General features: G+C 54.9%; 1 protein-coding gene across 1 annotated transcript; it reads right to left on the bottom strand.

Moving 5' to 3' along the window:
• Positions 1-1,138: 1,138 nt before the first annotated feature.
• MATN1 (matrilin 1) lies at positions 1,139-13,196 on the bottom strand. Its single transcript, XM_054549479.1, has 8 exons — positions 13,103-13,196; positions 11,051-11,397; positions 8,403-8,625; positions 6,489-6,614; positions 5,600-6,016; positions 4,849-5,001; positions 3,923-4,019; positions 1,139-1,148 (listed from the first exon to the last, which is right to left on the bottom strand). Exons 1-8 carry the CDS (start codon positions 13,194-13,196, stop codon positions 1,139-1,141), a joined length of 1,467 nt encoding a protein of 488 aa, XP_054405454.1.
• Positions 13,197-23,809: the final 10,613 nt, after the last annotated feature.

The raw sequence follows: 23,809 nt of genomic DNA, 5'->3' as shown, positions 1-23,809 counted from the left end.
AGATCACAGTGAGGCGAAGTGAGACGGAAGCAGCAGCCAGACCATACAGCACCTAAGGTGTCAGGCTACGTTTGAATTTTATTCAAGAGGCAGTAGGGAGCCAAGGAAAGTTCTTGAGCAGAGGTGTGAACTGATCAGATGGGCACGGTGGGATCATCACTCTGGTATCAGTGTGCAGAATGGGCTAAAGAACAAGAGCCCAAAGGCAGGAAGGCCAGTTAACCAGTGATGGTCCCAACCTTTGAAGAAAGGAATAGGACCCCCTTTCACCATAGTGAGCCTGAACTTTAGAGAGGCCATGTCCTGGAAAGAGCCCTGATTTTGGAGGCAGAGATTTCAGGATTTAAATCTCAGCCCAGCCACTTCCTGTCCACGTGACACTTTACATCTGGCAGCCCTGGTGTCCCTGTCTGTGAAATAAGTTTATTAAAAGGATCACTGAGAGGTGTGAATTGGAAATTGTGTATATATCACCCGGCACATAGGGATCATCCAAAAATGGTAACTCAATAGGTGACCCAAACTTGATTCTGACCCCAAATACTCCAAGGCTGAGACACCCCCACGAGCAGAGTGGTCCCCTCCCCCTGTCAACATACCTTGATGCCAACCAGGGTTGAGTAGCAGGGCCCCCCAACCCCCAGCCTCACAGGCGGCTCTGAAGAGGATGCAGGCCCAGCCTCAGGTATCAGCAAGTCCCTGAGCGGCTCCTGTCTTCTCCTGGATTAACTGCCTTCACATCTGTAACAGATGGGGCATTGGGACTCTCCACCCCCGCCCCCTTTTTTCAAAGAGCACTGGTCCAGGAGAAAACCATGTAATTAAAAGAGGAAAAATGCAAAACAATCCCCTTAGCGGACTGTGCCATCTTCTCTCCCTTGTAAATCCATTAATGAACTGTAATTGCAAAGACAAACCCCTTATTGAAACCTGGTAACCAATGCGCTACAGGGCCAAGAGACTCCCATTATAGCCCAAGCCCTGAGGAAAGAAAGAAAAGAACAATCCTAATTAGTTTAGTCCTGTTTACTTATACAAAATTCAAAAAAACAAAATTACAGGTTACAAAGTAACTTGCCATCTGTCAGTAGACCACGGCTGCCCTAGGGAGATGCTGGTTTTCATTTACAACCTTCTGTTAATCAAACCTAGAGCAGAGAGGGATGTGGGAAGTCTATGGAGAGGACAGATTTCAAGAGGACCTGGAGTAGCCGTGGGGAGAACTGTGATGAGTGAAGAGCAAGAGTTTGGGATTGAAAAATCCCAAGAAGCTGGTCCCATCAGAGCCTGGTGACAAGGTCCTGCCACTACTCCACCCACCGGGCAGGGAAGAATGAGGTGCTATTCCCAGGCAGGGCTTCCAACCCATCTCTGACTCCACTCATCAAGGACATCTGTTGCTTCTGCCCACCAGCTCCCAGGCCATGGCGTCCGCTAACGACCCCCTCCTCCTCCTTGGGGACACACTGCTGAGACTTCTCAGTCCATATCAACATGGCTGCCTCTCCCCCGCCCCACCTGTGTGGGGAGGAAAGAGGAGTGGATAATCTCAGAAGAAAGGAAGAATGAGCAGAGTCATAACATCTCGGGTGGCTGTGTCAAGGAGCCTCCTTGGACAGCAGAAAAACTCCTGCCCCAGGGATGGACAGAGAGAAAGGGCTTGGTGAACTGTGTAGGAGGTGGAGTCAGGTCACAGGGGCGAGGGTGGCTGTGTCCCAGTTAAGTCGCACTTGTGTACTTGTGCTGTTGTACTGATGTGGCTCTTGGGTACCATTCATGTTGTTATTCTGCCTCTTTGAACTGCCTCTGCGGAAGATCTTTCGGTGTGGTCTGAGCTTCTTGTAAAAGCCTTTTAGACATGCTCTCGAGTGTGAATCTAGTAGTAACACTAAAAATGCTCCATTAAACAAGAATAGGTTCAGAAAATCACCAAAGCTCCCCCTCTGAGAGGACAGAGATGGAGATTCCAGAGCAGCACTGGTCCAACAGGGGCCTGGGGGAGGTGGCCGAGATCTCAGGGTGTGACCTGCAGACCCTGCAAAGGGCTGGAGGAAGGGAACATGGGTCCAGGAGTCTTTCTCTTGTGCAGTCTCTGAGGTGGGGCTGCTGCCATCTGTGTTGGGGGTTTTGGGTTGGGGGTGATGCCGCCTGTGCACAGGAAACAAACAGAACTCCAACAGGGCATGTTGGGGGTGGGAGGGGAGAGGCACCTAGGGCAACCCAGGCCCAGGCTGGAGCCCTTCCCATCATCTCACGCACACCCCGTGGGCTCCCAGGTATCAAGAGGAGGCACAAACCCCTGGTACGACCTAAACCCACTCTCTTTTCCTCTGGCTGGGGTGGGGGTGACATGAGCACCCTGCCCAACTGTAAGTCCCCTAGGGCAGGAACTATGTCTGTCTCATACAGCACCATCCCCCTGCCGCCCGCCACTGCCCTGTAAGTACATGATACCTGAACGAATGAGTGAACGAATGAATGAATGAACAAATGAGTCCTATCTGGTGTCATTGCCCTTTTTCTCTGAAGCCTTTTTCTTTTGATGTTCTTCAGTCCTAGATTCAAGTCCTGTCTCTCCAACTGACCCACTGCTGAGCAAGTCATTTCATCATTTAGACTCTCAGCTTTCCCATTTGTAATGGGGATAATTTGAGACTTTTCTGGGTAAGGTTACTGGAAGTGAAATGAGGTCAAGTAAATGAATATGTAACTGAAAAGGCAGGACAAACACCAGCTGGTTTTGGTGTGGTCACTGTCATCACTGTCACCACCGTTACCATCCTTCCAACCATCCCCTCCCACCACATCTTCATCCATCCTTTTCCCTGGTCCCCAAATAACCACACTGCCTCTAGCCCCATTCAGTGCTTAAGTTAAATCACATTTAATTGTTTCTCACCAGAGAAAAGAGAAATCAGTAAAGAAATTCACAGCACTCAGAGTCAAGAAAGGGTTAACTAAAAAAAATGGGAATATATTAAGCTTTTGATTATAAAAATGCAAACGCAGTCCCTCTCACACTCACCCCTGCATTATCACTCTCACACTCACATTCTGGCAAGACTCATGCTCACCCTCAGGCGCACGTGCACACGCACACATACACACACACGCACATACACACACGAGCTCCCAAACGCCATTACACACTCCCAATAGGCACACCCAGACACACCCCCTCCCACCCCCAGGCTGGCTTCCCTCACTAAAATGGCAAAGCTACAGGGGACACGTGCAGGATGCTTGGAGAGGCCACAGTGGCGACAGGCAGCCTTAGACGACTGTGTTCTCCAGGATAGCCAGCCGCTTACTCACAGCTTCCAGTGGACTCAGAGTTAAGGAGAGGTGCAGGTTGGCCAGAGCAGGGCAGGGATTGCTGTGGCCCTGCACTCAGGCCCCCGCAACACCCCACTACAGCGTGCATTCTCCCCTCTGTCAGAACTTATCCATCCACTGTCCTCAGAATGGTGCTTTCCAAAAAACACAGCCAGTTACTGTGAGCCGCGAGTGCCCAGCCCTGCTCAGTTGCAGATTTAGCCCTGCTGGATCCCCCACCTAGTCCTGGTTGAGCCAGGGGAACTGTCTGGGGCCCAGCCCCACCTCTGAGTGGTTACTGGGGTCAGGCACGTCACCATGAGCCTGAGAAATGGGGCATCCACAGGCTCCATGTTCTTCAGAGCATGTCCAGGACTCTGGTGTGTGTCCATTCCTAGATCCTGGCTTCTGCCTCAATTTCTCTGTTTACCCTCTAGGTGTCTCTGCTTTTGACAGGGTCTGCACCCAAGCTGGCTTCAGCCTATTCTGCCAGAATGCAGCCCATCAGCAGTAAGCAGGCCAAGAGAAGCCTGTCCAACCGACCACACTTGGGCCATGTCCCCGCCTCCCCCAACACTGCCCTGCACCCCTCCCCGGCCCCAGCCACCTCTGGGAAGGGATATGTTTCCTGGTCAGGGCCTGCAGCAGCCCCTCCACTTTGGCTTGGAATTTCACCAGGGACTCGCAGGCACACGGGTCTTCCTCTGCAGGGGACAGGGAGGAGGGAAAGAGAAAGGAACTGTTGAGTGGTTGCCCAGGAGGAGGGCGGACAGTCACTGCTCAGGGCCAGGACTCAGGATTCCTGGGGGAGTGAGGGGTTTAGGGGACCTGATGAGGCAGAAAGACATAGATAGTCCTTGAGACAGCACCCTTAGGAGTGATAGAGGGGTGACCCCTGAACATCTTCCTGGTGCCATGGAACCCTGAGAATGAACTAGGAGAGCATCCCTGTACCTGCTGCATGAAGAACACTATTGGGGCCTCTATGTCACCTCAGTGAGTTCACCCCAGCCCTTTGGGTTTGAAGTCATTAATCCCATCTTACAAGTGAAGAATCCAAGAAGTGAAACAACTTGCCCATGGCCAACAGTGTCAGAGCAAAGACACAGGCCCAGGCACGCCTGGCTCTGAAGCCCACACTCCTTACCACTAAGAACCAGCTGGTGAGGTCACCAGGGAGGACCAGAGAGGCAGTAGGGTTAAAATCTTGGCTCTCCCAGCTATTAACAGTTGTTCCACCCCTTTGGCCTTGTTTATCCCATCTATAAAATGGGGGTAATGACATTCTTACCAAATAGGATCGGATGATGTACTATCCGGAGAGCACTGAGAACAGTGCCAGCCATGTAATGAGCATTCAACATGTTTGCTGTTAGTAAGAGCTGTACTCGCCAGCCCACCTTCTGGTTCTGCCAACTCTTGGTGCCACCTCAGCCCCTGCTTTTCCCCCACCCACACCCAGTTCCAGGATGGTTCCACCCCCACAGTGCCCCACCTGCATATCCCATCAGTGCCAGCCCTGGCCTCACTCACCCACACAGATCTTCTTCTGCAACTTCTTGCCTATCTGGTTGATGGTCTTGAAGTCAGCCGTGTAGAAGTAGTGCTCTGCCACAGGTTCTGAGGCTATTTCCCTCAGCTCATCCTCCACGGCATTGCCCACACCCACAGCAAACATCTTAAAGCCTGCCAGGAGGAACAAGAGAAGTAAGGCTGGACATGGGGATGGGCAACCATATGGCTGAGCCTCCTGGGGAAGGCTTAGGCAGCCAACACCAGACACCTCCTGCTGGCAGCTGCTGGAATTGCAAGCACAATGCCTGGAACAAGGACAATGACGAAATCAACATTTACTGAGGTTCTGCTCTGTGTCAGACCCTATAGTGACTTCCTGTACTGGAAGCTTTGTACAGCAAGCTTCATTTAACCCTAATAATCATCCATCTGGTGGTTATTTTTTACCCATTTAATAGGTTGCAAAACAGACTTGGGCTTGTTCCAAAGTAGAGTTGCCTTCCAACAGTTGATATGTTCTTAGGAATATCCAGCTGGAAAAGTTCCAAGCTCACTTACAAAAGGACCATCAAAACAAGCCACTTACTTTTCTGGGGCCTCAATTTTGTCATTGGTATAAGAGAAAATTGGATTAACCAATCCTCCTCATTCAAACTCACCTGGGTTTAGGGCACTAATCAGGAGACACCAAGATAAACTACAGTTGGGCTATACCCATGTGTACCCCTGGCCATCAGTGGTGTCCAGGGTCCAGGCAGGCAACACCTACCGAGGTCTTTGGCCTTCTTGGCGGCATCATTAATGTAGTCCTGGCTCCGGCCATCAGTGAAGACAATGCCCACCTTCTGGGCTCTGGGCCTAGCCCCACTGGACACAGTGAAGGAATTGTCAATGAGGTACTTGAGAGCAGCCCCAGTCATTGTGCCCTTCTCCATGTAGGACATATTCCGCACAGCCGCCTTGATGTCCTTCTTGGTGTGGAAGCGACCCAGGGGGAACTCCTGGCGCACAGAGCTTGAGTACTGCACCAGCCCCACCTGGGCCAGCTTGTCTGACACGTCCAGCGTATCCACGATCTGATTGATGAACTTCTTCACCAGCTCAAAGTTCTCTGGCCTCACACTCTTGGATCCGTCAATGAGGAAGACCAGGTCAGTGGCCGAGCTGCCACCACCACCACTGCAGACTGGGGAGGGCAGGAAGGCAACGGGCTGAAGCTGAAGGACATAGTCATCCATCCTGCTTCCTGGCTGGGCACCCACCACACACCAAGCTCTGTGCTGAGGATCATTCAATTGTGCCCTCAGAACTGCCTCTATAAAGCCAAGGTGACTGGTCCCACTGTACAGTATTGGAAACTGAAACTCCAACAGCTGTGAGATCACACAGCCCAGAAGTGGTAGCACCAGGATTTGATTTTGAGACTATGTGAGTCCTTCTACCACACTAAACGCACCACCCATTGTGTTGAAAACAGGGACAGAAGTCAGGCGAGAACTTCTGCAGATACCAAACTCTAAAAGGCATCTGTCTGCTTTGAAGACTGGTTCAGAGGTATGGTGCAGGGAGGCTTGAATGGGTTTCCTGGGGAGTTGCTGAGGCCCCATCACCTCCCCTCCACACCCTCTCCAGGGCGAGCCTGTGTCCACCCCACTGACCATTGCAGGTCTTGCCGTCGCTGTTCAGAGTGAAGCCCTCGTGGCAGGCGCAGGTGTAGGAACCCGGGGAGCTGATGCACACCTGCTCACAGTCATGGTCCCCTGTGGCGCACAGGTCTGACACCACTGCGGGGACAATAAGTAGCTCAGATCTCACAATCATAGTGCCTTGGGCACTACAGACAAGTTGTCCCTCCCTGACCGTGGATACCAGGCCCCATCCAGACTCAGGGAAACTAAGGTCTCCAACATACTGGGGCCCAGGCCCCCGACTCTCAGCCCACGTCTGGAATCATTGCACCAGTGCCTAGATCCCTGAAGAAGGTTATAATGCTGATGATAAGAATGAAAAGTCTCACTAAAAAGGTAAAGACCAAGGGTTAGGGCCTTTAGTCTGTTTAGTTCACTGCTGTGTCAAGACACCCAAGTGTCTAGAACAGCATACAATGAACACAGCACATATCTGTTAAATACCATATAATGAAAGTTACACTTTGCATTATCTCACTGGATCCTCGTAATAACGCGCATGCTCTTCTTAGACCCATTTTACAAATGGGTAAAGTCCCTGCCCTAACCTCGATCCTGTCCTACTGGACACCCTGCCCCTGCGGGTCACATCCCAAAGACCCACACACACACTTCCCCTCCGAAAAGGGCTCTGAACCTTCTCCTGCCAGTGCCCAGGCCCCTCAGACTCTCCTGCATCACAGAAAACTCTGGCACCCAAAACTCACGACACAGAAACATGTGTAGGTTTTCTGGGAGCTCTCCTTCCTGAGCTCCCGGCCCTCCTTGGTCCCTGCCAGGATTCTGCCACATAAAAGGGCTCTGTTGTTTTTTGGGTCTTTTTTGAGACGGAGTCTCCCTCTGTCACCCAGGCTGGAGTGCAGTGGCGCGATCTCGGCTCACTGCAAGCTCCGCTTCCCGGGTTCACGCCGTTCTCCTGGCTCAGCCTACCGAGTAGCTGGGACTACAGGCGCCCGCAACCACGCCTGGCTAATTTTTTGTATTTTTAGTAGAGACGGGGTTTCACCATGTTGGCCAGGATGGTCTCGATCTCCTGACCTCGTGATCCGCCCACCTCGGCCTCTCAAAGTGCTGGGATTACAGGCGTGAGCCACCGCGCCCGGCCATAAAAGGGCTCTTAACAACGCCTCTCCCCAACTCCCTTAACCTGGGGCTGAAGACCCTCCTCCGTTATCAGGCTCCGCCCCAGCTACGGCCCCACCCCTGGTGCCGGCACCACCTTAGTCTAATCCAGGTTCCACCCCCAATCCACCAAGGCCATGTCCGTAGCCCTGGGCCCGCCCTGATGTTCCCGTGTAACTCAGTCCCCGCCCTTTTATAGGCTACCGCCCCAGCCAGGCCCCGCCCTCTGATGTGGCCCCGCCCCCGACGCTGACTTTTTCTGTCTTCACTTTAGCCCTGGCTCCGCCCCTAGCCTTGGCCCGCCTCAGCGTCGACTCTCACTCTCTGCGCCTGCCACGGCCTCGTCCCGCTCAGCCCTGGCCTTGCCCCTGGGGCCGACTCTCTCCGCCTCCGCCCCGGCCCCGCCCTGGCACTGACTCTCTGTCTTCGCCCCTGCCCTGGCCCCGCCCCCTGCCTGCCCTGGCCCCGCCCTGCCGCGCTCTCCGTCTCCGCCCCTGCCCTGGCCCCACCCTTGCCCCGCCCCGGCGCTTACACTCTCCGTCTCCGCCTCCGCCCCCGGCTCCTCCCCGGCCCCGCCCCGGCACTGACATTCCATCTCTCTCTCCCGTCTCCGCCTCTGCCCCCCCCGGCCCCGCCCCTGCCCCGCCCCGGCGCTGGCTCCGTCTGCGCCTCAGCCTCGGTCCCGCCTCCAGCCCTGGCCCCGCCCCGCCGCTCTCCCCTTCTCCGCCCCTGCCCTGGCTCCGCCCCCGCCTGCCCGCGCACCGCAGAAGGCCTCCTGGAACTTCCTGGACAGCTTCTCGATGACGCTGTAGCTCTCCACGTAGTCGACGTGTTCGTCCTGCGGCTCGCTAGCGATCTGCCGCAGCGTGGCCTTGTCCACGCGGCCCACTCCGATGGCGAACAGCTCGACGCCGCTGGCCCGGGCCCGCGCAGACACGTCCTGCACGTTGTCCTGGGGCCTCCCATCTGTCACCACGATGACCACCTGCGACACGCGGGGCGGTGTGACACCGGGCTCCGGGAAGCCCACGGGACTGTCCAGGAGAGGAGGCTGAGGCCCGGAGAGGCGGGAGGACTGCCGGGTCGCACAGCCAGGCAGCACCCGGGGGAAGAGGACCTGGCTGGCCAAAGAGGAGACCCGTTTCCTCTGACTGGGAGTCGTGGCTGGGGGGCTTTCCATCTGCGTCGCCTCCCTCGGGCAGGCAGCTTTGAGATGCCTGGAGGGATGTGATGCCCCATCGCCAAATTGGGGCCTCTAAGTTCAGGGCCATGCCTTCCCCTCAGACTGACGCGGCTGAGGGCAGGGTCCTCAGACTGATGGCTGTGGGAGCCGTGCCACGCCCCTCGTGCCCCCGGGAGGCCGGGCCTAGGGGTCCGGTGGTTCCACATGGTGCAGTTCTGCACTTTGGCCACAAGATGGCAGACGAGGCTAAGGGATGGGGCTGCCGTCTCCCTTCCTGCTGTCCTTGTGCCTCTAAGACCCGAGACCCTGGACCAGGGAACGGACGGAGGGCCACTCCCCTTTGGATGCCCAGGGGATCAACCCAAGGAATATGCCGCCCTTTTCCTCCTCCACTCCCCGGTATGATACATGCCCCTGCCAGAGAGGGAAAGAATCTGCCTGCTCCCCTCCCACTAAGCTCCTCTGGTCTGTACCCTGGAAAGAAAGGCGGCGGACTCCGTCGCTGAGACCCGGCTTCGTGACCCCCTGTCTGCACCCGCCCTGAGGCTAGGGCGCTCCCAGCTCTGCCCAGTCTGGGTTAGGTATCCAGCCCCGCTTTGCTGCTTCTCTGCTTCTGACTTGGGTCTGTTTCTGATTCCTGGGTCCCATCCTTAGCCCCAGGCCCTGACCCCCTGTCCTGATGACAGGCAGTTGAGACAAGCCGTGTTTAGAAATGCAGCTCCACAAGCTACAGGTAACCTTCCTGAGCCTCAGTTTCTTCATCTGTAAAAAGGGTTGTGGTGAGGTTGAGTGAGATGACTCCTGGTTAGAAGCCAGAAAGGGCAACTATTATTTTTACCATCATTACCCTGGGCTCCCTGGGGAGTGACTTTGCACAATCTCTTCCTCTCCAGGGGCCTAGGCTCCTGGCTCTGAAAATCTAGCTGTGACTATTCGCTGCCATCCCAAGGCCCACTGCCTCCTCGAGTCCCTGCAACCCAGCTTTCAGATTGTCCCCCTTGTTGGGTCCTCCCACAGGTGAACTCCAGGCTGAACACCTCCCCCAGCTCCCCTAGCGCCTCCCCCAGCGCCTCTGTGTCACCTGCTGGAGGAGCTCTCTCCTCACTTGCCCACCCCAGGCCACCACTCCCATCTCCTTCACCCTCTCCACCACCTCAACCATCAGCCTCATCTACAGCACCACGTGCTGAAACTTGTAGTTGGCCCCAAGATCTACAGGCTGCCTGATACGTCATTTCTTTAATGGGTGGTAATGGCTGGGATTATATGCTGTTGTCTCTTTGAACGCTTTTCCCATTTATTGGCTGAGCCAGTTGCTTAAGCTTCTTATGCCTCAGTTTCACCATCTGTAAAATGGGGATACCATCTCTGAGCAGAATCATGTTCATTTATCCACTGTGTGCTAGAGAGTGGGGTATGGAGGGGGGATAAGAAAGAACCTCCCCTGGGCTGGGGCCCTGGGCAGGGAAGTGGTGACGGGCTAACAAGGGCTGCGGTGGGGAAGTGCTGGAGCCTGTGGGGGTGCCACAGGAACAGAGGACACCTGGCTTAGCCTCAGGTTCTGTGCTGAGCCCTGAACATGACAGTGAGGATACAAGTCCTGGGAAACGCTCAGCCCTCTGCCTGGAGCCCTCGCTGACAGTGCAGGTGGCAGCACAGCCCTTCCATTTCTGAGCCCCTGCCGTCGGAGGATTATGAAATTAAAAATTATCAAATGCCATGATGGGAAGCCTTACGCTTATGAACTCAGTCCTCATAGCAGCACTTGGAGAAGGTGTTATCATTACTCCCATTTTACAGGTGAGGAAACCGAGGACCAGTGACATGACGTCACTTGCTCAGGGTGGCACAGCTAGTATGGTGGAGCAGGGCGTGAACCCAGACAGGCTGGTGGCGGAGGCCACACCTTCACTTCTCCCATAAGCATCTGGCCTGTCTGCAGTGTCTTCAAGGGCTCAGACTGGTCGAGAACCAAGGTCAACTAAACTGAAATGATTGTGAGCTCCTAGGATGGAAAGGTTGGGTAAAGGTAGCTTCAAATCCCAGCTCTGTCACTTGCAACTGGTGACCTCTGTCTAATGACCGCCCCTCTCTGACCCTGTTTCCCCAGCTATGAAATGGCCACCTCACGGGGCATCATGGGAATCAAAGTGTCTGCAGGCAAAGCTGATAACTCTGAGCGGGAGCCTCCAAACAACAGCATCCTAGCAGGGTGGCGTGCACGTACCTTGCTGATGTCAGGGGACCTGGAACGACCACCCTCTGCATCGCTGAAGGCTTTGGTGATGGCGAACTGGATGGCCAGGCCAGTCATGGTGCCTGTGGACAGCGGCTGGATGCGGCGCACGGCCTGCAGCAGTGCGGCCTTGGAGATGTGAGCCCGCAGCGAGAACTCCTGCTTCACGGTGCTGGCATAGTTAACCATGCCCACCCGGGTGGCATTGGGCCCCACATCCAGTGACTCGATGACCTGGGACAGGAATACCTTCACTTTCTCAAATTCAACAGGCCGAACGCTGCGAGAGCTGTCGACAACAAACACCAGGTCCGTGGGCCGCGTCCGGCAGAGATGGCCTGGGAGTCGGGCAGGAGGAGTAAGGCAGAGAGCAGAGACACAAGTCAGGGACTGGGCCTGAAGACACAGAACGTGGCTTCTTAGATCCAGGTGCGAGGCCTCGGGCCCAGTAGGCTGCAAACTTCAGCTGGGCAGCTGAGCCCTTTTGTCAACATGCAGACACCAGCAAGCAACTTGCCAAAGGCCCCCGGCTCAGCCCATGGGGAACACAGAGGGCCAAGCCTGGCCTTGGGCCATTTGCTTCACTTCTCTGAGCCTCAGTTTCCTCATCTGAACAGTGAGCTGGCAATCACTCCTTACAGGATGTTTTGAGGAGCCAGCAGGGGGCCAGGCAAGCAGTGAGTATTCCAGGGGTGGCAAAGGACCCTGCGGCCTTGAAAACACACTTAGGTTTCAGCCCAGACTTGCTGCCAGAAACAAGGGCAGCTATTTCTTCTAGCTGGGCAGGAGGGCACCAAGGATGGGCCCTCCAGTCATGGGCACAGCCTTGAGAGCCAAAGCAGTGCCCGTCAGCTTGGCCTCTTTCATCTGAGCATCAGAGCAAATCACCAAAGTGGAACCAGTTTCCCTCAGCCTGGCAGTGCCTTCTGGCGGGTTGCTGAAGACAGGGAAAAGGAGCAGGAATTCCAGGTGGCCACCTCAGCAGCCTGATCAGGTGCACCCCAAGACACACCCCTGAGGAGCAATGTCCTCCAGAGACCCAGAAGGCAGCACCCTGTGCTGGGAAGTATGCAGGGTCGGAGTGAGTTCAGGCCTGCGTTCAAATCCTGGCTCAGCCACTCTGTGGGGCCCTAGGCAGATCATTGCACCTTTCTGAGCCTCCGTGATCTCACATGTCCAGTGGAGAGAATAAGGCTACTGTCACTGGCCTGGGCCTGCAGTCAGGAAGGCCTCACTACAAAGGCCCTTCCCTCTCCATCCCATGTGGAGTCTGAACTGAGCAGAGCCAATCCCAAAGAGGAAAGGGGAAATGTGCAGGGCCGTCCCAACCCCCAAGTCACAGTAACTCACAGTGCCCTAGACTGGGGCTCTGGACATCAGAGTTCCTCAGGAGACCTTAGAAATCACCATGCAGCTGGCTCCCTGCTCTCTACTAGCTAAGGCTACAAATGGGTAAACTGAGATCCAAAGAGGGAAAGGGAATTGGCCACACCGTACAGCAGTAGATCAACAGCCTAGAGGCTCTGGGGCTATCTCACCATGTGGTCTTAGGCCCTCACTGACCTCAGTTTCCCCACCTGTACAGGAAGAATGGGCATTCCAGGACTCAGTGCCCAAACCTGAAACTCTGGGGGGTGTTATTGCCCCCAGGGAGCCCAAGGCTGGAAGGACCCGCAAAGGGGGCATGAGCTCTTGAGATCCCAGGTCTGTTCTCATCAAAGAGCCATGGGCTCAGCCCTGGGCTTGGTGCAGCTCCAGACATCAGCCAGCTCTCTGAGTAGCTTCTGCTCCCCAGAGACCTGGAAGACCAAGGTCCCCGCCTCATGCATGGTCCCTGAGGGCTGAGGAGCACCCCTGCCCTGACCCTTATCAGCACCATGGTCCCTGTCTGCTCCTGCACCAGCCCACTGCCCACCGCTGCCACCCTGCTCCCTTCCCCATCCTGGATCCCATGTGCTCCCTGCCATATCGGTACCCAGCCCCCAGTGCTGAGGGTCAGGGCCCACTCGCTCAGTATCTCCCATCTCACGCAGGTCCCCTCACCTCTGGACTGGGGGGCGAGGCCAGGGCTGCATGGGGCCTGGAGCAGCAGCAGCAGGCTGCAGAGCACGAGGCTACTGCCAGAGAGGACCCTCATAGTTCTGGCAGCACGGGCAGCAGCCGGCACGGTTGTGGGGCCAGTGGGGTCCAGGTCTTATCAACCCCGCTGCCCGCCCAGCCTTTGGGTCAGGTGGCCCCCAACCGACGACTGACGTGGGGGCAGCCCGCCCTGGCCCCCAGCCCCCCCAGGGGCGGGGCTTGGGCTGAATGGAGGTGTGTGTGTGCCCTGAGAGGGCGGGAGCGCCTGGCCCAGGCTTCAGAGGCCCCTCTGACCACAAGGGCTCTTTTGCTTGCAGAAGCAACTAGAGCGGCAGCTGGAATTTGGGAAATCTGAGGTGGGTGGGGGGTGGCTCCTCCAGGGGCTGGAGCCCACGCTGCCTTGAATCTCCATCCCAAGCCCAGGCATAGCTGAGTCCAATGGCCCAGCCCAGCCCTGTCCTGCACCTTCATCCCTCACCCAAATCCTTCCCCCACTCACAACCCCAAGTTTCTCATTAAATGCACTTCCCCTTCCCCAGCCTCACTGTGCCCTGCTCTCCACACACACCCTGCTCTCCAGCTACCCCTGGATTCTCCTCGAAGGCCTCCAGGCCATCACACATGCAGGGCCATCTGCCCAGAATCCTTTCCTCTTGCTAACTCTCTGCCTTGCAGAATCTTTCAAGGTCATAATCAGGGCTAACACGTACCTTCACTGTTCATATGGGCAGGGCAGTGGAGACCATGATTAAGAGCACAGACTTGGGAGCCAGGTTACCTGGGTTTGCTATACCAGCAAACCACCTGTGTGACCATGGGCAAGTGACTTGACCTCTCATGTCTCAGATTCCTCGTCTGGAAACTAGGGATGGTAACAGCGCCCCCTAGGGTTGATTCAAGGAGCAAACGAATTAGATGAGGTTTCTCAGTTAATCCTCTACAACTTTGTAAAGCAGCTACTGTTAAAGAACAGAGAGGTAAAATAACTTGTCTGAAGCTACACAGCTAAGAAGTGTTATTGCTAGGATAGAGCCCCAGGCCCGGCTCTCAGCCATGCTGCTGTCTCAGTGTAGCTTGATGGAGGTGGCTTCTCCCTGCCCATCTGTTCCCCCTGTGGGTCCCTGCTTAGCCCACCTCACCTGTGAGCCAGTGGATTCAACTCTGCATCAGGCCCAGCACAGAGAAGGCAAAGATAAAGATAAAGCCTTCTAAATAAAGTAACATCAGCAGGAACGATCCCTTTCATTGCATTTGGGTCCAGTAGTTCATGAGATAGAGCAGAAAGAGCGTGGGCTTGGCTACCTGAGAGATCCAGGTTCAAAGCCACTTCTGCTCCTAACTGGCTATGTGACCTGGAGCTGGTGACTTAACCTCTCTGAGCCTCAGCTTGCCATGGTGCAGTGGGAATGGTCGTTCTTGACCTGCCCGCACCGTGTGAGGGGCAAGAGGGGGACAGAAGTGGAGATGGAGTTAAGGGATTGTCATTGCTCCAGGAGGCAGAATCCCAAGACTTGGGACCTATGCACTTCACTCTGTGTAAATTATACCTCAATAAAAGGAAATGTACAGACAAAAAGCGACTGCTGGGTGCAGCAGACCCAACTCACCGCTACCACACTCTTTAGCAATAATTATAACAATCCCTTTCACCCTTGACATGGCAGTTACTCACTCTATCACTCTGTCTCATCTGCTCACCCAACAAACCTGTGAGGTCAGCAGATCTGAGTCTGTTGGCCCATTTGTCAGATGGAGAAACTGAGGCCCAGAGAGGTTCACTGACTTACCCGAAGCCAACAGCCAGTTTAGGGGCAGAGCCAAGCCTAAAGCTCAGGCCTCACTCCCCTTTGCACCAGTGTTAGAGAAGGAGGAGGTTAAGAGCATTGATTGCCTTCTGACTTTTTCCCCTTACATTTCATGTGTGCCTAATTCACAGCCCTCCCCAATTCCAAAAACCACTTGAAGCTGCTGATTCCTTTTTCTGCTACAACTTTGAAGTCAAATTCTCCTCCAGAGATGCTGCGGGGTGTGGTGATAGTGGCGCCTCTCCCTTCCCAAAATGGTGTAATAAAGGTGTTACCTGTCTCCCCAAGGACGTGAGCTCCCTCCGAGCAGGGGGCTTGCCCGTCTCAGTCACCACTGAATCCCTGGGACCCAGCATGGTGCCTGGCACAGAATCTCTGGTGAGCAAATGAAGGAATGAATGAAAACTAACTATGAACCAGTTCCATTTCCCTATAAACCACCCAGGGTCACACAAGGGCCATCCATGGTGACCAGCGGTGAGAAACGCAATGCTGTCCTCGTGCCATGCTGGAGGTGAACAGGGAGAACGTGAGCTGGGGTCTCCTCATCAACTGCGCCCCCCACCCCGACCCCCCCTGACGGCCAGGGCTGTGTCCGGTGCTCAGGGCACAAGGCTCCGTTAGCTGGGCAGCAGCTGGCCCATGAAACAGCCCTTTCAGCTCCACCTCTGAATGGCAGTTCTATGGGCTCCTCGGAAGAACATAGGCGCCTTCTCTGTGTCGCTTCTCCGCTCATTAGCAGAGCTGCAGAAATACACTACAGGTAAGTTTTCAGGAACAGAGATGGGTCCCCCCCGACCACCACCAGAAAAAAAAAAAGGCAGCTTTGGCATTCTATAGCAGGGGCAATTGCGGCCTGGGGGCGGTGGTGGAGAGGAGATCTAAAAGTTCAGCATATACATTAAGGAAAGAAAATCAATATTTGTGCTTTTTTAAATGTGAAACATTTTTCCCCAGGACTCAAAATTGAGAACAGTGTGTCCGGTATGAGCCAGAAGAAAAAAAAAATGCATGGAGGGGCCTTCTGCGAGGTTGCTCACAAGTCAAACAGGCAGCTGTGAAGGGCTCTGCTGTTCCCTCCTCCTGTTTTCACATCCCTCGGGCTTCCAGAAACTTAAAGCCGTTAGTGTTTCATGCAAGAGAGAGCATTTGTGATCCACGGAGAGGCCCCTGGGCAGTGTGGTTCAGTGGGAAGCACACAGGGCTCCCTCTCCAGTGCTCCCAGGATCAGCTCTTTCCCTAAAGAGCAAACCTGGTTATCTCGCAATGACCTAACTAACACAAATGCAACATCAGCCTGGGCAGCCTGCCCCCTTCACTCTTTGACCACCATCAGCAGTTTGGCAGTATCCATATACGCCTTTACCAGTATTTATTTAATCTTCTTGTTTAATTCACTCTAAACCAACTCACTTCTTAAAAATTTCTCTGCCTTCTAAGAAATAATAGCCATGAAATCACTGGTTTGATGTACAGTTTATTTATTTATTCCAATAAACATTCATTCAATATAAAATTCAAATAAATTCAAAACTAATTAAATTTAGCTTTTTCATCCACATATCACTGAAAATTTTCTTGTTTTCTGCCGGTGGCATGCACGACAGACTTTGAGGAATCCTGTGAAGTGAAACAGCTTTAGAATCAAAGAGAGCTGGGCTTGAGTCCCCCTCGTTCACAGGCCAGCCATGGTAACTTCCGGTAAATCCCTCCCTTTTCTTCTTGTTTCATGTCTGTAGCATTGGAATCCTAATGCTAATGCCACAGGAAGGTTGTAAGGAAGAAATGCAGTGAATGCTACATCAATGCGTATTGGGCTTTTTGTTTTAGCTTTTCCTTTTTTTTTTTTAGGATGGGGTCTCACTCTGTTACCCAGGCTGGAGTTCAGTGGCACAATCACGGCTCACTGCAGCCTCCACCTCCCGGCTTCAGGTAATCTTCCCACCTCAGCCTCCTGAGTAGCTGGGACCATAGGTGTTCACCACTATGCCCAGTGAATTTCTTTTTTTTCTTTTTTTTTTTTTGTAGAGACAGGGTTTCACCGTGTTGCCCAGGCTAGTCTCAAACTCTTGAGCTCAAGTGATCTGCCCACATCGGCCTCCCAAATTGCTGAGATTACAGGCATGAGCCACCATGACGGGCCAATGCTTATTGTTTTTACAACACCTTCTTGTATCAGTCAGGCTAGGATAGGCTACGTTGCAATAACAAACACACCCCCCAAATCACAATGGCTTCTCTCTCCTGGCACCGTCCAGTGCCAGGCGGGTGCTCCCCACATAGGCCCTCTCCAAAGCTGCCTCCACCATTTCCAAGTCCTTGTCTCTGGCCATGTAGACGAGAGAGACAGCAAGCATCTCTCTTAACTGCCTCAGACAAGGAGTACACATTACCTGACTCTACCTCAATGCCCAAGGCCAGGATATGGCATTTAGTGAGCAGTGACAGTCTCTATCACCATTGCCGGCGGGGAAAGCCTTTGTTAGCACTGGATCACCTCTAGATGGAAATTCAGACTTGGCTGGTATTTAAAGCTCTTCACTGTCAGCTTCCTTCCACCTTCCAGGCCATTGTCAGTCTTTCTCTTTCTCTCCCTCTCCTTCCCTCCCACCATCTCCCTCTCTTCTCTAGTCTTTCTCTTTCTCTCCCTCTCCTTCCCTCCCGCCATCTCCCTCTCTTCTCTAGTCTTTCCCTTTCTCCCCCTCTCCTCCCCTCCCACCATCTCCCTCTCTTCTCTAGCACTGAATGAGTCACTCTCCTGTTTTCAGAGCCTCCCAGATAGACTCCAGCCCTCTCACTAGCTCCCTATCAGAGTTTGCACTCAATACATGGTGACCCATTTTATTTGTAGGGAAATGTGAAACCCTGAAGCTCAGACTCTGAAGGAAACTCAAAGGTCATCTACACCTGGCCACCCATGCTACTCACCCGGTTGTTAAAAATACAAGGTCCACCCCTGCTACATGCTTTCTTGGGGCCAGAGGGTCAGCCCTCACCCCAGGAGCGGCTGTGAGAGCTTCCCACGGGGAATGGTCCCTATAGTCAATCACACTGGAAGAAGAAATGAGCATCTGGAGGAGCGGGCTCAGGTTTAGCACTGGGAACTCTAGCTGGCCCAGTTAATGCCCCGACCCATGGCCCTTTAGCCCACTGTGGGTTCAGCTCACCTACAGCTGCAGGCAGTTCCCAGGGACGCAGGCAGTGGGCCAGGCAGCCTGGGGATTTAACATCCCCAGGTATAACCCGCAACCTGCAGGGATCAGAAGACCCCAACATCCCCATCCCCCACTGGACAGTTCTGAGACACGCTCCTTGCCCTTCCTCAGAAGGTCCCCAGCAGGAGTGAGCCCCAGTTGCCCACAGAGGTGACCAGCTTATTCATGCACATTGTATTGGCTTTTATCCTGTCCCCACCTCACTTCCCCTCACTGTATTTCCTAGGATCACCTCCCAAATAAGCTACCTGCACCCAAGTCCTTTTCTCAGGATACCCGGTCACATCTCCAGCCTTGGCCCAGCTGTTTTCCAGCCTCACATGTCCTCCCAGCACACAGAGCAGAGGAAGCAGCAGGCGAGTGTTCTGTTCGACCATCTGGGCCACTGAGATGGCAGCAAAAATTGTTTCCCAGGTGGATGTTGTTTATTTATTTAGAACTGTGGCTCCCTCGTGCCAGCAGCAATCTGCTGTGCTCACTGACCATTGGAGCGCTCTTGGTGGCTAATTAGGGAGGCTTCCTCCTGCAGACCTAGGAGACAGACTGGAATGTGAGCACTGGTTCCCAGAGAGCCCAACTGGGGGGCAGTGGGCAAGGCCTGTGGCTGCAGAGACACACAGTGGCTGCTGCTTACACCCTCTGCAGAGACCCTGCTGCCACCCAAAGACCCAAGGAGAACCCGAGGGTGGGTCCTGCCCCTGACTTCCTTTAACCTGCAACTGCTTTTCTTGACACTTAAACAGTTTCATTGCAAATTGGAGGCACTGCCAGAGTACCGGATTGGACATGAATCTCTGGTCTTCCCAAAAGTCAGGCAGAGACGTGGAGGGGCCCACAGTCACAGGGCAGGTTCCTCACCTGCAAAGTGGCCATGCTCATCCCCCCATCCAGGAGCCTGCAGTGCAGCTGGGCTGCTCCTCCTGCCCAGGCCCCATTCGGGCCACAGCCCCCATGATCTGAGGTGTCACATGTGGTTCATGACAGTTCCCATGTGCTGTCTTGGTCTCAGGCCCCACGCATGGTCAGCCAAACTGGAATCCAGGGTGAGGAGGCATGTGCTTTCATCTGCCGGCCTGTCTGGGGAGGCAACGGTGCAGCAGCACATCCTTCTGATGGGTTAACACCTGGGTGATACCAGCCCAACCTGACATCCCACCCACATGTCCACAAATGGCACTCACATCTCAACCTGCCTCCCTCCTCGCTCTCCTAAATTCCAGACCTAGAGACCCAGCTGCCTCCTGAGCACCTCCCATTGTATGTCCCCCAAGGTAGCACAAATCTAGCACCACCAAAACTCGATGCATCCTTTGCCATCCCCCTTTCCGCGTCCTCTGCTCAGAGCTGGGCACCACCATCCAGGGGCCTGCAACATCCAAAAGCTCCCTGCTGCCTCCAAGCCTCCCGCTTATGCCAGGGCCCTCCCAAGAGGGCTCAGAGCCTGGAATAGGAATTAAATGAGGGCCTTGTGAGGTAGAAGTTCCCAGAGGAAGGGCGAGGTTACCCAGAAAGGTCTAGAGAGACAAGCTCAGGTCCATTTGGGTGGACTGAAGTCCAAGCCCAGCTCTGCCCCTTGGCCGATGCGTGACTGTGGGCAGAGGCAGCCCCTCCCTGAACCTCAGGAATGATCACCATCCAGCACCTGCCGCGTGAGGCCACTGGGAGCTTCACGGAGCCAGCACACTGAAGGGCCCGTTCAATTACGGGGACCCTTCCTGCTACCATCACAGCCCCCGAGAAACCTGAAGTTGCCCCGCTTAGCACCCCAGGTTTAATTTTACCAGCTCTTTTTTCCCTCCAAGAGACAACCATTCCAGACTGCCCTCACCTGCCCAGGCCTGGAAGCAGCCCCCTCTGTCCTGGGGCCAGCTCCTTTCCAGGCATGAAGCTCAAATAGGCGCTGTCAGTGGGTCCAAACCATCGCGGCCCCGTCAAAGGACCCCTGTGTGAGCCTCAAACGGGGCATTGATAGGGCCTCGGTGAGGGCTGCCCAGGCGATCGTGGGCTCGCTTGGCTTGGCTGGCCATGCAGACTTCCCCAAACTCAGCTATTTCCTGTCCCTCGGGTGGCCCCCTCCCAGCTGCCTGGCCACAGGGCACAATCCCACTACACAGCTCAGCCTGTTCTTCGGCTCCAGGCCAGAGGTGGGAGTCGGGGAAGGCGGGAAGGATGGGAGAGTTGCGCTGGCAAGTTCAGGGCCTCCTGGTCCTTGTGACACACGCAGCCACGGCCCTTCAGTCTCCTTGTGATAGGATGCAAGGCTGGGCCAATGTCTCTCCTCCCGTGACCTCTGCTCCCAATCCACACTTGCTGGGGCTTCTCAGCGGGCCCTCTTCCCATGGGTCTTTGCAAGAAGTAACAACTGACACAGACTGGGGCACCAGCCCATCTAACAGCCTCCACTCCCAGTAGAAAAAAAAGGTGCTTGGTCTCATCTCTGACCACTGTGTGCCTCAGGAAAGTCACTTGATGTCTCTGGGCCTCTGCCCTCAAGTGTGAACAAGAGCTCGCTTTCCATTTCTGTGAGTTACACTTCACCAACTGCTTGGGGGTCTGATAAGGAGCAGATAACATCCATGAAGAAATCTGCCACTCCACAAAAAAACTGACACCACCACAAGGTTGACAATGCCTCTCAAACTCATCCCCGTCCCTGCCGCCCCATAGGATGATTTCCCCAGCCTTTGTAGGGGTCCCTGCATTTGGGCTCTTCCTTCCTAAAACCCAAACCTCGTAACTCCTTGGCCCAAAATCCTTCAAAGACCCCTGTCTCAGGATTAGTCCATGTTCCTCGGTGTGACATTTAAGGCTCTGAGAGCTCTTTTGGTATTGGTGACAGATCCCAATTCAAACAGCCCTGGTCTCTTTATTAACTTTACTTTCAGGTAAGTCCTCAACAGCTCAGCCACACCGGGGGAGAAAAGATAAGAGATGGAGAAAGAGAAAGAGACATTATTAAAGAGCTGGAGTCCTGGATCCTGCCATACCTGAAGCCAAAAATCCCTGGAGTTTTTATTTGTGTGAGAGCCAAGAAACATCATGAACCACCTTCTGGTTTCTCATAATAAACTTGGCTCATAAGGCTTCTGTTACTTGCAACCATGTCCTTCCTGTAAATTCCCTTCTTGGCTGAACTTAGCCAGGGTGAGCTTGCACCTAAAGAGCCCCACTGTGTGCAAACGCTCTTCCTGACCCAGCCCCACAGCGGGCCGGCATCCTCTCTCTCCCCTCCCCACTTGCAACCACGCTGAGCGGCTAGCCCCAGCTCCTCTCCCCAATGCCACAGAGTCCTTGCACATCCTGCTACCTAGACCTAGAGCACCCTTCCCACTCTGCTTACTGCTGCCTTCTCATCCTTCAGACTCTACTTGGTGACAGCCTCCAAGAGACTTTCTCTGGCCCTCAGGCCACGTCTGAGGTCCTCCAGGCTTTCCCTATCGTGGCAGCCCTTTTGCGGATCTGTCCCTCCTACCCCAGACTTGGGGGGACTGGAGGCTAGTCTGACCTGTTGAGGTCATCCCCAGTGTCCAGAGCAGGACCCAGCCCCAGGGGAGTGGAGTGCACGCCCGATTAGGGAGACATCAGGGTGCTTCATCTTGGGCTGTGGTTCATGATCAGACAGCATCAGGTCAGGACCACCCCTCACTCAGCATGGCCCATGGGAGGAGTTTCTGGATGGAACAACCAGGTATATATGAGTGTTTACGTGGGTGTGTGGGGGTGGGTGTGTGGGGGTGGGTGTGTAGGGGGGGTGTGAGTGTGTGGGTATGCGGGGGGTGTGTGGGTGTGTAGGCAGTGTGTGTGTGGAGGGGTGTGGGGGAGTGTGAGTGTGTGGGTATGTGGGGGGAGTGTGGGTGTGTGGGTGTATTTGTGGGTGTGTGGGGTGGGTGTGAGTGTGTGGAGGGGTGTGGAGGAGGTGTGAGTGTGTGGGTATGTGGGGGATGTGTGGGTGTGTGGGGGTGGGGGTGTGTATGTGGGTGTGTGAGGGGGTGAGGATGGGAATGTGTGGGTGTGGGGGAGTGTGAGTGCGTGGGTGTGTGTGGATGTGAGTGCGTGTGGGTGCGGCTGTGTTGGATGTGTGTGGGGGTGTGGGGGGTGTTGGTGTGTATGTGGGTGTGTGGGGGTATGTGGGGGGTGGGGGGTGGGATGTGTGGGTGTGTGTGGATGTGAGTGCATGTGGGTGTGGCTGTGTTGGATGTGTGTGGGGGTGTGTGGGGGTGTTGGTGTGTATGTAGGTGTATGTGTGTGTGTGTGGGTGTGTGGGTGTGTGGATGTGAGTGTGTGGATGTGTGTGGGTGTGTGAGGAGTTGCTGTGTGAGTGTGGGTGTGGGGGTATGTGCGAGTGTGTGGGGGTCAGGGGTGGGAGTGTGTGGGTGTGGGTGTGGCTGTGTGTGGGTGTGTGGGGGTTTGGTGTGTATGTAAGTGTGGGTGTGGGGGTATGTGTGAGCGTGCGGGGGTAGGGGGTGGGAGTGTGTGAGTGTGAGCGTGGCTGTGTGTGGGTGTGGGGGTATGTGTGTGTGGAGGGGGTTGGGAGTGTGTGGGTGTGGGTGTGTGGGGGTTGGTGTGTATGTAAGTGTGGGTATGGGTGTGTGGGGGGGGTGGGGGGTGGGAGTATGTGAGTGTGAGTGTGGCTGTGTGTGTGGGTGCGGGGGGGTTGGTGTGTATGTAAGTGTGGGTGTGGGGGTATGTGTGTGTGGAGGGAGTGGGAGTGTGCGAGTGTGGGTGTGGCTGTGTTGGGGAGAGTGGGGGTGTTGGTGTACATGTGGGTGTGTGGATGTGTGGGTGTGGGGGGTAAGGGTGTGTGAGTGTAGATGTGAATGCATGGGGGTGTGTGTGGATGTGAGTGTGTGTGGGCATGTGGAGGGTGTTGGCGTGTATGTGAGTTTGTGTGGATATGTGTGTGTGGGTGTAGGGGGTGTGAATATGTGTGGATGTGTGTGTGGGTATGGGGTGTTGGTGTGTATATGGGTGTGTAGGTGTCGGTGTGGGGGTATGGGGTGGGGGTGTGAGTGTGCATGGGTGTGTATGTGGGTGTGTGGGTGTGTAAGGGAGTGTGTATGTTGGTGGGTGTGGGTGTTGGGGGTGTGAGTGTGGGGGGTGTGTATGTTAGTGTGTGAGGGGGTGGGGGTGAGAGGGTGGGTGTGGTTGTGTGTGGGGGTTATGGGCATGTTGGTGGATGTGTATGTTGTGAGTGTGGGTGTTGGGGGTGTGTATGTGTGGGGGGTGGGGGTGAAGGGGTGGGTGTGGGTATGAGCGTGGGGGTTGTGGGTGTATGTTGGTGGGTGTGGTTGTGGGGCATGTGAGTGTGAGTGTGAGGGGTGTGTATGTGGGTGTGTATGTAGATGTGGGTGTGTATGTGGGTGTGTATGTAGATGTAGGTGTGTGGGTGTGTGGGGGGTGGGGGTGAGGGGGTGACTGTGGTTGTGTGTGGGGGTTGTGGGCATGGTGGGTGTGTATGTTGTGAGTGTGGGTATTGGGGGTGTGAGTGTGGGGGTGTATATGTGGGGGGTGGGGGTGAGGGGGTGGGTGTGGGTGTGTGTGGGGGGTGTGGGTGTGTATGCTGGTGGGTGTGGTTGTGGGGCGTGTGTTAGTGTGAGTGGTGTGTATGTAGGTGTAGATGTGTGGGTGTGTGGGGGTGGGGGTGAGGGGGT

The sequence above is a fragment of the Pongo abelii genome, chromosome 1 (genome assembly GCF_028885655.2).
Source record: "Pongo abelii isolate AG06213 chromosome 1, NHGRI_mPonAbe1-v2.0_pri, whole genome shotgun sequence".
In the NCBI taxonomy this organism is placed as follows: Eukaryota; Metazoa; Chordata; class Mammalia; order Primates; family Hominidae; genus Pongo; species Pongo abelii.
Note: the sequence above shows the minus strand (reverse complement) of the source record. Positions and strands in the feature narration are given on the sequence as shown.

Coding starts and splice junctions, on each gene's coding strand:
- MATN1 (XM_054549479.1), bottom strand. CDS start 13,196: ATGAGGGTCCTCTCTGGCAGTAGCCTCGTGCTCTGCAGCCTGCTGCTG. Junction 8,626..11,050: donor GGTCCCCTGACATCAGCAAG/GTACGTGCACGC, acceptor CGCGTGTCGCAG/GTGGTCATCGTGGTGACAGA. Junction 6,615..8,402: donor GTTCCAGGAGGCCTTCTGCG/GTGCGCGGGCAG, acceptor TTGTCCCCGCAG/TGGTGTCAGACCTGTGCGCC.